At 44.5% G+C, this 13,086-nt stretch overlaps 2 protein-coding genes across 2 annotated transcripts in view; one reads left to right on the top strand and one right to left on the bottom strand.

The window, feature by feature from the left end:
- Positions 1 to 27: 27 nt before the first annotated feature.
- Positions 28 to 12,586, top strand: BCCIP (BRCA2 and CDKN1A interacting protein). Its single transcript, XM_080912606.1, has 7 exons — positions 28 to 220; positions 5,323 to 5,397; positions 6,095 to 6,175; positions 8,285 to 8,374; positions 9,040 to 9,227; positions 10,403 to 10,577; positions 12,141 to 12,586. Exons 1-7 carry the CDS (start codon positions 56 to 58, stop codon positions 12,309 to 12,311), a joined length of 945 nt encoding a protein of 314 aa, XP_080768732.1. The 5' UTR covers positions 28 to 55; the 3' UTR covers positions 12,312 to 12,586.
- Positions 12,372 to 13,086, bottom strand: part of DHX32 (DEAH-box helicase 32 (putative)) — a 53,631-nt gene continuing 52,916 nt past the window's right edge. The window contains exon 12 of the mRNA XM_080912605.1: positions 12,372 to 12,848. Within this exon, the coding sequence (XP_080768731.1) occupies positions 12,680 to 12,848 (169 nt within the window). The 3' untranslated portion in view covers positions 12,372 to 12,679. The remainder of the gene's footprint in view (positions 12,849 to 13,086) is intronic.

Here is a 13,086-nt window from a genome sequence, read left to right as displayed (position 1 = left end):
AGAGAGTCCGGAAGGACGGGGGCGGGACTCGCGCAGGCGCAGTGCGGCCGGCAACATGGCATCCAAGGCTAAGAAGCGAGCGGTGGGAAATGGGGTCCAGCAGCCGCCGGGAGCACCGAGCCTGCGGGAAGAGGAAGAAGAGGATGAGCTGGAGGATGAGGAAGAAGACGATGAAGACAGTGACGAAGAAGAGGATGAAGACGATGACATTGTGGATGAGGTGAGGTGAGAGGAACACGTGACCATATTTTTGGTATATTTCTGAGAAGGGAAAAAAACCATTCAGGTAGAAGAAGCCGTAGGATAGTGTTGGGACATATGGGGAGTTGCGGTTTCCCTCCGCTGTGGTATAAGACACATCCATACCCCGGTTCCCACTGCAGGCTTTTGTACACGTTACTCCCTGTAGCTCTTCGCGGATAAGTTACTCCCATCCCAGAAGCCCGCCAGCCGCACACTTACCTTTAGTGGCCCAAGTCTATACTTAGGCCGGCAGAAACCTGAAAAGTTTAGTCTCCCCTTTCCCCTGCAGCAGCTCTCCACCTTCTACACAGTCAGGCTTACGCTGGCCCTCAGTAGTTGATTAAAGACTACCCGCTTTGTCTTATTGTACAGTTTTCAAATGCTCTTTTTCCTGCAGTTTTCCCTTTATGTACATCTCAACTAGACCGTATTTACTGTTAATCTGGGACAGCCAGCCTGGTCAGACTGGTTTTATGGCCTCGCGGAACTGATGTCCTTTCTTTAGATTTGTTTGTTTGTTTTTGTTTTTCCAAACAGAGTTTCTCTGCGTAGCCCTGGGACTTGATCTGTAGACCAGGCTGGTCTCAAACTCAGAGATCTGCCTTCTGAGTCCTAGGATTGCTCAGACTTATTACCTAGTTCCAGGTGCTTTAAGCACCTCTTTTTTAGTGAATAGTTAAACTTGAGTTCAAGACAATTGCTGTCTAAGAATTGATTGTCCAAGACAGGGCTTCTAATTTATCCATGTAATTGTAATTCACCATTTCTGTAACAATTTTCCAGTTCAAACCGTAAATTTGGGCGTTGACTCTAATTACTCCTTCGTTCTCACCCTACATCAGTCCACCAGTAAATTCTGTTAGCTAGCTTTTCCTTCAGTGCCCAGGCTCGCCTTATTGACCCTGCAGCAATTCCAGTCTATACCTCCCTCATCTCCTGCCTGGCTACTATAAAGCTCCATCTCTTCCTCCTCCTCTTCTTCCTCATCTTGCTCCTCCTCCTTCTTGTTTAAAATGAAATTAAGGCTGGGATAACCACAGTGAAATCATATTCAACTTTAGTTTATTGTTTTTGCAGTGCTTATAATCGAGCCCAGGATGTTGTGCTTGCTAAAGCACTCCCAGCTCCCTCTAATAACTCTTCACTGTCCTATCTTTCTGTCCTTGTCCCCTTTACCATCTGTATTCCATTTCCTGCCAGAGAGATCTGCTTGGCCTATTCTGTTCTCCCTCTTTAAATGCTCCAAGGGCTTCTTTTTCCTTTAAAGAAAAACCCCAACTCCTGTGATTGGAAGATGGAGGATGGGAGTGTCTAGCCAGAACGGCTGGCTCCGAGAAATGACAAGAGAGTGGAAATCTTCACTGGAGTAAGCAGGAGTCTGAGTGAGCCTGGACACCAATTAGAAGTCAATGTCTTCTTCTTTCTTTAGCATGGAAAGTCTTAACAGATTGCCGCTGACTACAACAAACCTCAGTGAGGGATTGCCCCCATCATATTGGCCTGCGGGTTTGTCAGTGGGCATTTGCGGAATTAATGATTGATGGGGAAGAGCCCATCCCACTGTGAGCAGTGCCCCCTTGGTCTGAGTGGTGTAAGAAAACAAGCCAGTAAGCAGTGTTCTCTGTGGTCTCTGCTTCTCTTCCTACCTGGAGCTCCTGTCCTGACTTTCCTCAGTGAGGAATAATTATCCGGAAGTAGTTGCTTTTGGTTTTGTTGTTTATAACAGTGATAGAAAGAATTGCATTGTTTGATAATCGTGTAAGAATGTAAGCATCTGCATTTAAGTGGGAGTATAAATTTGTTCGATCTCTTGGGAAACTAATTTGACAGTATTTACCAAAATTTAAAGTGCATATAACTCCTGACTCAATAACTTGTAAGTTTTACTCCTAGAAATTGACTAATACTCCTAGGCTCTGTGCATTTCATACTAACTCATTTAATTCTCAGATTAGCATCATGAATTTAGGAACTTACCATTATTTTATAAGTGAGACCACATAGCAAGTTAAGGGGGAATGTCTATATGTAGTTGTTATGTAGAGGAAAATAGAAATGGGGTTAAGGGGAATCCATCAGGGTGTGTGTGTGTGCTCTTTGGTGTGCTAGCTGACAGCAGCTTTAGGAGAATAGGGATATGATACCAAGGCTAGGGAAAGGCTTTATCAATTCATACTTTAGCAGTCAGTGTAACTTCTCTTTTTTCTTCTTCTTTTTTTTTGGAATTATTTATTTTATCTATATGAGTACACTATAGTTGTCTTTAGACACAGCATAAGAGGGAATTGGATCTTATTACAAATGGTTGTGAGCCTTCTTGTGGTTGCTGGGAATTGAACTCAGGACCTGTGGAAGAGCAGTCAGTGCTCTTAACCACTGAGGTACCTCTCCAGCCCCGTCAATGGAGCTTTTACCCCTAACATATGCCTTTAAATTTTGTGTGTGTGCTTGTATATATATGTACAATGTGCATGCCATGTCCACAGAGGCCATAAGAAAGTGTTGGATCCCCTGGAGCTGGAGCTATAGATGGTTGTGAGCCTCCATGTTGGTGCTGAGACTCAAACCTGGGTCCTTGGGAAGAGCAACCAGTGCTCTTAACTGCTGAGCCATCCAGTCAGACAGTGGAAATTCTCAGAGCATTTAGGGCATGTCTTCATTCTGAAATCCTTAGTGGGTATTTCTTCCTTTATTTAACTGAAGTCTTTCATTCTCTGATACATTTATTCATACATAATTCATTTCTCTTATGTAAAAACCCTTGAAAATTATCTTGGAAGGTCAAGGTCAATCTCATATCTTTTCAGAAACAAAATGGAGTGTCAGGAATAAAGAGATGTCATAGTTCTGATTCTGCAGTGCCAACCTTAAAGGACAAAGCAAGGTAGCTGGCTTTTTCTCTTAGATTCTGTTGCAAGGCGCTTACCAAAGCTGTCGGGGACTCGGGGACATATGCCTTCTTCTACTCTCTGTCCCTCGTACTAGGAAACCTCATCACCTCTTGTTCATGTCACTTTTTAAAGAAAGCTTTTCTTGACTTTCTGATTTCCTAGTCCTAAGCTGAATAGCACAGTAGCAGCACAGTGTATCTTTTTAATTGTGTTGTATATTTATTTGTATGCATATGTGCCATGGCCACATATGTAGATGTCAGAGGGAACTGCAGGGATGAGTCGGTTCTGTCACTGCCATAGGTCATGAGAAAGGAACTCTGCCCTACAACACCTCTGCCCCCCCGAAGTAACTGTCAATGTTAGGCTTCAAAATGGGTGAACTTAAGGCCAGGATAGTCCTACAGGGATGCAGTGCTAACTCAGAAGTTGAGGGGAGGGTTGTAAGAACATCTCAGTTTTGAGGTCATCATGTTCTTCACAGGGAGACTCCTCCTCAAAGAAAAGGGGAATAAAAAGGGTAAATACTGCCAACATTGCTACTGTACAGATGACAAAGGTCATTCCTACCATTTCCTCATGTGATACTAAAGCCTGAAGGACCTGGCTTAGATACAAACACAGTCTTATCTAGATAAAACTATCACCTGGCTCCAAAAAGCATGCATAGAGAATGTCTTGATCAGGGTTTCTATTCCTGCACAAAACATCATGACCAAGAAGCAAGTTGGAGAAGAAAGGGTTTGTTCAGCTTACACTTTCCACATTGCTGTTTATTGCCAAAGGAAGTGAGGACTGGAACTCAAACAGGTCAGGAAGCAGGAGCTGATGCAGAGGCCATGGAGGGATGTTACTTACTGGCTTGCTTCCCCTGGCTTGCTCAGTCTGCTTTCTTATAGAACACAGGTCTATCAGCCCAGGGATAGCATTACCTATAATGGGCTGGGCCCTCCCACCTTGATCACTAGTTGAGAAAATGCCTTATAGCTGGATCTCATAGAGGCATTTCCTCAACTGAGGTTCCTTTCTCTGTGGTAACTCCAGCTTGTGTTAAGTTGACACAAAACCAGCCAGTACAGAGAACAAGATCACTTCAAGTCCCCAGAATTGCCTAGAGTTTAATTTACCCATCCTTGTGAGGCTAGGCTTTATTTACTTAGCAAATATTTACTAAGTAACAGCAGGGACCAAGCACTTGGGGAGGAAAAGCCATGCCTAGTGGGACTAGCATGTAATCGGCAGAGGGATGGGGAGTTCAAGGTAAAGCTGGGTTACAATGTGAGTTTCAGGCCAACCAAGTGACATAGAATGACCATGTCTAAGATGGATAGATAGATAAATAGATAGGTAGATAGGTAGGTAGGTAGGTAGGTAGGTAGATAGATAGATAGATAGATAGATAGATAGATAGATAGATAGATAGATAGATAGCAGACAGAGATAGACAGACAGATGGATGGACTGATAGAATGGTGAGCAAAGCAGGTGTGGATGACTCTGCTCTTGTGGAGCAGACACAGGAGACACAGAAAATAAATCTAAAATTGCAACTGTAATGTGTGTAGCCTGGAGATGGTGGTGCCTTTAATCCCAGAAGGAAGAGGCAGGCAGATCTCTGAGAGTTCAAGACCAGCCTTGTTCACAGAGCTAGTTCCAGAACAGCCAGAGCTACACCAAGAAACCCTGTCCTGAAAAACAAAAGAACAGAAAAAGTTGGAGCTGTATGTGCTGTTAAAAAGGACGGGATGGCAGGAGAGAGGGTGCAGCAGGGAAGGCACTCACTGCCGCGCAGGACTGAGCTCGGCTCCCTGGACTGAGACTGCAAGAGAAGACTGGATGCTGTAAATAGCTTCTGACTTCCATACGTGTATATGTATGAGCACGTGTGACCCCCACGTGTGACCCCCCATTCTCTTCCCTTTTATGAAACAACATCCTGCCGTGTAGCCCAGGCTGGTCTCAAATTATTGATCTTCCTTCCTCTGTCTCCCAAGTTGCTGGCTTATACCACCATTTTAGACTACATTTGATGTTTTTTTTTCAACCCCAAGTCCTGAGACATGTTCTACAGATAATAGAGGAACAGACCTAAAAGAATGGAAACTCGGGCAAAAGAAAACATGCAAATGGAAATACTGCCTGCGTTGTCTGTAAATGTCTGTGGTTACATTTCCCGTATTATTTACAGGAAGTGAATATTGAATTTGAAGCTTATTCCATCTCAGATAATGATTACGGAGGAATTAAGAAATTACTGCAACAGGTACGGTCTTCCCAGAATTTCCTTTTCTGTCTTCTGCACCTTGCTGAAGGAATCTCTCCTTTCCCAGGTGAATGGCTGTTCATGCCTTTCCTCCTTGTCCCGCCCCTGGTTACAGTGTTGAAGTCTGCTGTGTCCCGGAATGGTTTCCTTTCATGTGGACTTGCCTAAGATTCCAATCTCTGTCTTATAATTCATACCCAAACTTGGTGGGGTCAAAAACAAAAATAATTTTGTAAGGGACGAACAGTTTGACTTACAGTTCATAGGGAATGCTGTCGGCTGTGGCAGGGAAGGCAGGCAGTGAGGGCCCGAGGCCAGCATCACACAGCATCACACAGCATCAGCAGCTCAGCAGAGCATCCGTCCTTAGATAACAGCCACACATACCTGCACCTAGTGCTGCCGTGAAGACCATGTTGCTGCCTGTACTTTACCTTTATGTCAAATAATATGGCCTGTGTTTATCTTCTTTTTGTACCTGTTTGTTAAATACCACTGGCTCTGTCTTTTCTGAAGTTTGACTCTGGATGTTTGTTTTCCTCCTGGGGTTACTTTACAGTCACCTTGGTCAGCTCACTGCATGTCATTGTTTTTGTTTGAATAACGGAATCACAGAGTTATTAGAATAACGGAATCACAGTATTATTAGAAATTGGGCTTTGATTTTAATTTAAAATACTTTTTTTCCTCCTTTCAGCTTTTCCTAAAAGCCCCTGTAAACACTGCAGAGCTGGCGAATCTCCTGATTCAGCAGAACCACATTGGGAGTGTGATTAAGGTCAGAGGGGAGATGGACTCCGTGGATGCTTTCTTCTCTTTGTCTCCATCTGAAAGGGAATGCTATTGAGGACTGCCCAGGTTACAACAGTGGTCCAGGGGTACTATGTGTAGGAATCCAGGCATCAGGGAGAAGATGTAGGGAGAAGATGGCTAACTTAGATAGAAGGTATTTGGGAGGTGAAATAAGGTAGAGCATAGTGTACTGGGTCCCCAGTGAGAAGGGGGGAGGGAGAGAGGAGGTGAGAGGAAGGGGTCAAGGTGGACTAACATTTGCTAAAGCACTGAGGTTAGCAAGCAGCAGGTAGATTGAGAGGATGAATGGATCACGGGCGTGCTGGGCTGTGTGTATGCAAGATGCTGAGTTTTCCAAAGACGTCAGTCACTGATATCAGACATGGTTGGAATTGCCACAGGAGAGCAAAGGACAGAAGCCCTGGTAATGCCAGCCATGCTTCTCTGAGAAAAATAAATGGCAGAGACGTTTAGAGAGCTGATAGGAATGGCTGCCATGGGAGGGGAAAGCAGTATGAGTTCATAAAAGCAAGGAAGGGGGGAACTTAAGGAAGCACTTGTCCAGGAGAGTTACAGAAAATGAGGACGCAGCACAGACACAGCTCTGCCACCTGTCCCCTGGGATTCTTCTGGTTTTCTGTTGTTATATTTACACAGTTCTGTAGCTTAGAATTGCAACAGACATCTGTTTGATTTGTGGACCTGTCATTTGGACAGAGGTCAGATTCACCTCAGTTCCTGCTTTGTGTTCTGTGAGCCAAGGAAGCTTGGAGTGGGGCATTATTGCATGGGTCTTGGCACTGTTGCTGGGTCACCTGAAGTACAGGAAAACTCAGAAAGAGATGGTGGAGGATCAGAGCTGGTTCCTGAGCTACCTTCTCATTCTCATCTAGTTTTGTTGAATTTAAGACATTTTTGCCAACTGGGCAGTGGTGGCCCATTCCTTTAATCCCAGCACTTTGGAATAGAGGCTGGTGGATCTCTTAGTTTGAAGCCAGCCTGATCTACAGAGCTAGTTCCAGGACAGCCAGGGCTACACCAAGAAACCCTATCTCAAAAAAAAAAAAAAAAAAAACAAGCAAGCAAACACAAAAACAACATCTTTGCCAAATGGAGGACTAACGGCCCATGGTTCTGAAGGCAGCTGTAACAGGTTCAGGGGTGTACTGGACCATCACCCCACTGTCCTCTGGGTGGAAGCAGCAGGTTCAGCTCAGTCATTCAACATGGATTCCTTGCATACTTACTGTGTGCCAGGTTGAGGCTAGAGTGCACTGAGAAGGGAGTTTATAGCCTGGACAAGCAAACAGGCCGTATGTGGGGGCTTTAGTAAACTGGCTAGGGGTTCTGTCTCCTAGTGGAGGGGCAGTCAGAATTGAACTGTGGAGTTCAAGTTGGTTCATTATCGTTCCTTGCTGTTTGCTTTCCTTCTGCTCATGTGGTATGTATATTTGTCACATAATTCCGGTTGTTTCTATAACGGTCAAGAATTGCATTGTGTGAATGTGAGTTTTAGGTAATGAAGTGTTAGAGGCTCCCTGAGGAAGAAGAAAGGGGCTGCTGCCTCATGAATATCTTCCTTACCTGGATTTAGTAATATATTGAGATTCTGGTTAAAAGAACAACCTGTTAATCTTCTTCTGAGCCAGGATCTCACATGTGGCTCTGGCTGGCCTGGACCTCATAGACCTGCTTAAGATTAAAAGCAAGGGTCAGCATGCCCAGCTATGCTTGATCCTTCTTTTCTTTTCAGTTTTTCAGGTCAGGGTTTCTCTGTAGTTCTGGCTGTTGCTATACATAATTAACAGGCCTTGTCTGTATAGGGAGTTCCAGGCCAGCCAGAACTACACAGTGAGGCCCTGTCTCAAAAAACAAAACCCAAAGAATCTTGTATAAAGACAGAGCAGGGTGATGCCATCCAGAATGTGATGTCTGGAGGTAAAATGTTACGGATGCTGGCGCGCTGCACTCAGGACTCACTGCTTTGGGACTTGACAGCAGAAAAACAAGTTTTGGTTTTGAAAAGTGAAAAATTGGTGTTGTACTTCTTTCCAACCAAATCATATAAAGTTCGAGTATTTTCCTTTTAAAACAGCAAACAGATGTTTCAGAAGACAGTGATGATGAAGTGGATGAAGATGAGATCTTTGGCTTCATAAGCCTTTTAAATTTAACTGAAAGAAAGGTTAGTTCCACTGAATGGTATTTGAAGCTTGGAGTTTGTGGTCAGGATGGCGTCTGTGTCAGACTACGATACTGACGGGGCAAGTGCTCCTTCCAGCTCTGTCCTTTTCAGTGTGGAGCTATCCTTGTTCAGAGTGATTTGTTCCAGCTGAAAGCTGATTCCTCCCTGGTGGCACGGTCGGTCAGAGTAGTGTCTGGTGTTGGGATGGTGGTGGCTAACACAGGATCTGTTTGCAGAATTCTGCAGCCAGTCTCTTAGTGTGTATACAGAGGATTTATCAGCAGCTTCCAAAGTTGAGAGCAGGCCCTTAACATGGGCTTACGTTTTCTCATCTCTCTTTATTGACTCAGTAATGAGTTCTGATAAAAACAATGTCAGCTGCTTATTCTTTGAGAATAATATGCAGGCAACATGCCACCTTAAGTTTTCAAAGTTAATATTCCAGTTAATTTCCAGCTGTTTTTGTGAGGTGGGGTAAGATTGCTGTTCCAGTGTGTGAGTGTTAATTATAAACCTGAATTAGCACCACTCATGGGATGGTAACTAGGCGTGGTTACTTTTGGGAAATTCTTCAGCAGTCAGTACTGAAGAAATACTAGGATGTAAAGGCAATGGGAGGAAACCCCTACTCTCGATACAGAGCAAGCCTTCTCTTTACTTTCCAGGGGACTCAGTGTGCTGAACAAATTAAAGAGTTGGTTCTAAGCTCCTGTGAGAAGAGCTGTGAGCAGCGCATGGTTGAACAGCTGGACAAGCGTTTGAATGACACCAGCAAGCCTGTGGGCTTTCTGCTAAGTGAAAGATTTATCAACGTCCCTCCCCAGATCGCTCTGCCCATGCACCAGCAGCTTCAGTAAGCAGGCATTCTTTACTCAAGTCGATTCAGAGACGGAGTCCCAACAGGCGTAGGTTGCCTGGGCTGCTGCACACTTTGATAGGGCCTGGGGGTTGGAGTCATGCACAGGGGCCACTCATTTCCAGCATCTAGCTCCTGGAGCAGTTTTGATTACTGGTGGCAGGAATTTTGATATTTTCAAAGATTCAGGAGGTATAGAAGCTGATGAATTTTCAAGCTTTTTACATGTGACTTTCCACATTAACAGATGTCTGTAATTTGAACAAAATGTTGAACAAACACTAAAAAAAAAACAGAGTCAAATTCTTACATTCTGGTTTGACTAGTGAAACCAGTTCCTTAATGCTGCCCCTACTTCTTCCTCCTGATGTTGTTGAATGCAGGAGTTTGAAGTTACAGAAACATTTAAACACAGAACTACGAAGTTGAGAAAATTAAGGGAAGATTGTATCACCTGTGCTCTGGTTGAAGTGCAGGCAGGCATGCTGTCTCCCGCACTGTACCTTCTCCCACCCGCACCCCTGGCTGCAGTTCACGCTGCCCGTGCCCTAAATGGTTTGTGTGCCTTCGTCTAAGCAGCGGGGGCTCCTGCTTATTTGGTCTCACGAGGGCTTGAGCTGCTTTCTGCTGATTTTATGTAGGAGCTGAAGTGGATTGTTCTGAATTTATTAGTGTGTTTAGAGGTGGCATATTAATTTTGGAGGGAAAGGAAATTTACTGCCACTCTGTTTCTTCCCCTGGAATTAAGGTTAACTACACCTGTGAAGTTTCTGCAGTGTTAGGAATGAGTCCCACACTAGTGACAGGGCTTGTGTAGTCACATGCTCTAGTGCCATGCACTGTGCCTGTGTGCCTCTGATTTCACAGTTAAACATTGATTGTTTAAAAAGTGCAGGTTCTTAATTATTTTTAAATTTGCACAAAACAGTGATTTTTGTGTGAATCTGAGATCATTTGTTAGTGGGTAAGTGTCTCTCTGAACTCAGATTCTTCACTGTTTACAGCAAAAACCAGTCTCATCCCATTCTTGGGTATAGACAGAAGTGTAAATTACCAGCCAGTATGCAGTAGAGCCCAGAAAGGGTGATACATTGGTTTTCTCTGGATCCAGATAAATGTGACCCAGTGGTGACCTGTGTGTGTGTGTGTCTGTGTGTGTCTGTGTCTTGTAGGAAAGAACTGGCTGAGGCACGAAGAACCAACAAGCCATGTGGGAAATGCTGCTTCTACCTGATGATTAGTAAGACATTTGTGGAAGCAGGAAAGTCTAGTTCCAGAAAGAGGCGGGACGGCCTTCCACAGGAAGCGCTGATGTTCGCAAATGCAGAGGAAGAGTTCTTCTATGAGGTAAGGATGCCCTGCTTCACCTCTGTTGACTCGAGTACCTTTTCTTGAAAATAGGACATCCTTAGGTTGGGCCATGGTGGTGCACACCTGTAATTGCTATGGGGAACAGAGGAAGGGGGTCTCTGAGTTAGACACCAGCATGATCTACATTATGAGTTCCAGGACAGCAAGGGCTACACAAGAGAAATCCTGTCTCAAGAAATTAAAAAAAAAACAAAACCAAAATCTTATTCTCTTGATTTATGCCAAAGCCCACCCAGCTTTCTCTGTGGTCTCTGGCTGTTGGCTAGCACACTATCTGGTATATCTTGCACACACAAAAGCTCCCTATTACACTGTAGGTGGTGAGGGTGAGGTGGGTACTTCCTGGGTCCAGGTAGGCACTTAGAACATGCTTATAGTGTGATGGTCAAGCCACATTTGCATGTTTCAGTTCTAGGAAGTCTCCCATTTGCAGATGTGAGGGAAGGTGATCATAGCTGCTCTGTGCCCTGAGGTCTGAGTCCTCACTGGTGGATCTCTAGCACTTTCTCTATTGGTAGCTCATATTGTGATGGTGGGCAACCAAATCCTAGACAGTATTCCTGTATTCTTTCTCCACTGCCCTCTTCAGAAACCTTGGGGGTAACATTTTTCTGATTTGATGATAATACAATTTTTAAGAATGTATGTATTTGTGTGTATGCACAAGTGTGTGCACACATGCCATGACATGCTTATGGGGATCATCTTGTAGAGGTGGGGGGGGGGGTCCCTCATTGCAGCTACTATACTGACAGGCCTATGTCAGCCCCAGAGGTGCTGGGGTTAAAGATATATCCCCAGATCCAGTTGTGGAGGTGGATTCTAGGGATCTGGTTGGTGGTCAGACTTGCAAAGCTAGGGTATTCACCCTTCTAACCATCTCTACTGCCTGCAGTCCTAAAGATTCAGCTCTGCCTTTGCTGTACAAGTAAACAGCACAACTGGGATATGAAACACGAGGCTCTGGGATGGACTCCCTGGTACTCACATGAAACAGTGGGACATGGTAGCACTTGCTGCAACCCTAGCACAGACACAGGAGAGTCCTGAGAACTCGCTGGTCAGCTTCCAGTTCAGTGGTGAGCGCTGTACAAATCAAGGAGGTCTGTGTAGGATTTTAACACGGTCTAGCTATGCAAACGCCATGTGGACACAGCATTCCTAAGCTAAGGAAGCTGCCAGGCATATGATGACCAGCATTTGAGGGCAGTTCTCAGTTCTACCTATCTGTCACAATATTGCTTTAACAATCAATTGAGACCATGAAAGTAATTTTGGAATTAGAAACAATGTCACCTCTGTGACTTGGCTGCTTGTTCCAGCCTTCATATGGTACTCTTTAAAAATGTATGGTCCTCCTGTGAGTTGGAATGTGTTAGTGTTTCCTAATTACTCCCTGAGGTGAGGTTTGAACTTATTTTATTTGAGTGCTCCTTCCCTCCACTGTACTCTTATCTGCACATACACAGTGTTCTTTATTGGGGTAATGAGATCTGCCTCCGAGTTGGCCACATTTTCCTTGTGTCTCCTCCTTTGCAGAAGGCAATCTTGAAGTTCAGCTACTCGGTGCAAGGAGAGAGCGACACTTGTCTGGGCGGCAGATGGTCCTTCGATGACGTTCCGATGAAGCCCTTGCGGACTGTGATGTTGATTCCAGACGACAAGATGAGTGAGATCATGGAAACCCTGAAAGACCATCTGTCCGTCTAGTTCATTTCCCCCGGACAGTGACAGGCTTCTTTATGTGTAATTACCAAGACACCCATTGGAGAGATTCTGAAAAACTCATTCTTTTATTCAGATTCAAGTCCTCTACAAAAAGTAGGGTTCTGTTCCATGTGTCTGTGACACATTTACAAAATGTTTTTTTTTTTCCTCTTTATTTTGGTCAAATTATGAATGATTGGTTAAAAATGTCCAATAAGAAAAATGTGGAATAGTAATTTTAAGAACTTAATAAAAACTATTTTTTTATTTTAAAATCATACTTGAAGTGTTCATGTCCAGGGCTGCCCTGGCTCCAGCAGCCCACTGCCAGCTTCCCCTTGGTGTCCACATGGCACTCTGTGTTGGAGAGGTCACTGGATTGCGCATCTCTGTTCAGTAGCATCTGGGCACTTGTCACACACATCCTGGTCGTTGTTCACAGCTGTGGTGGGTAGGTGGCCTGAGGCTTGTTGTAGAATGTCCTTGCTTTCACTTGGAGGCAGGTTACTGAAATAGTATTGTGGTACCAGCTGCATAAATCTGTTCATTTAAAACAAAGAATACTATGAACCTGGCAAGAATGGCAGGCAGATGTCCAGGTCCAACCCAGCCCTGGGGAATATGCAGACCTGGTATTTCATTTGAAAGCAGTACCTTGTATTGCCTCTGCCTCTGTAGATAATACACGCTTTGGTATTAGTGCAGCACACCCTCATGAGGGATCACAGCAGAGACTTGGAAAGAGCTCTGGGCAGGCAACAAGGGGAGTCTTTGCCAC

Source organism: Micromys minutus (assembly GCF_963924665.1).
Source record: "Micromys minutus genome assembly, chromosome: 2".
Lineage (NCBI taxonomy): Eukaryota > Metazoa > Chordata > Mammalia > Rodentia > Muridae > Micromys > Micromys minutus.
Note: the sequence above shows the minus strand (reverse complement) of the source record. Positions and strands in the feature narration are given on the sequence as shown.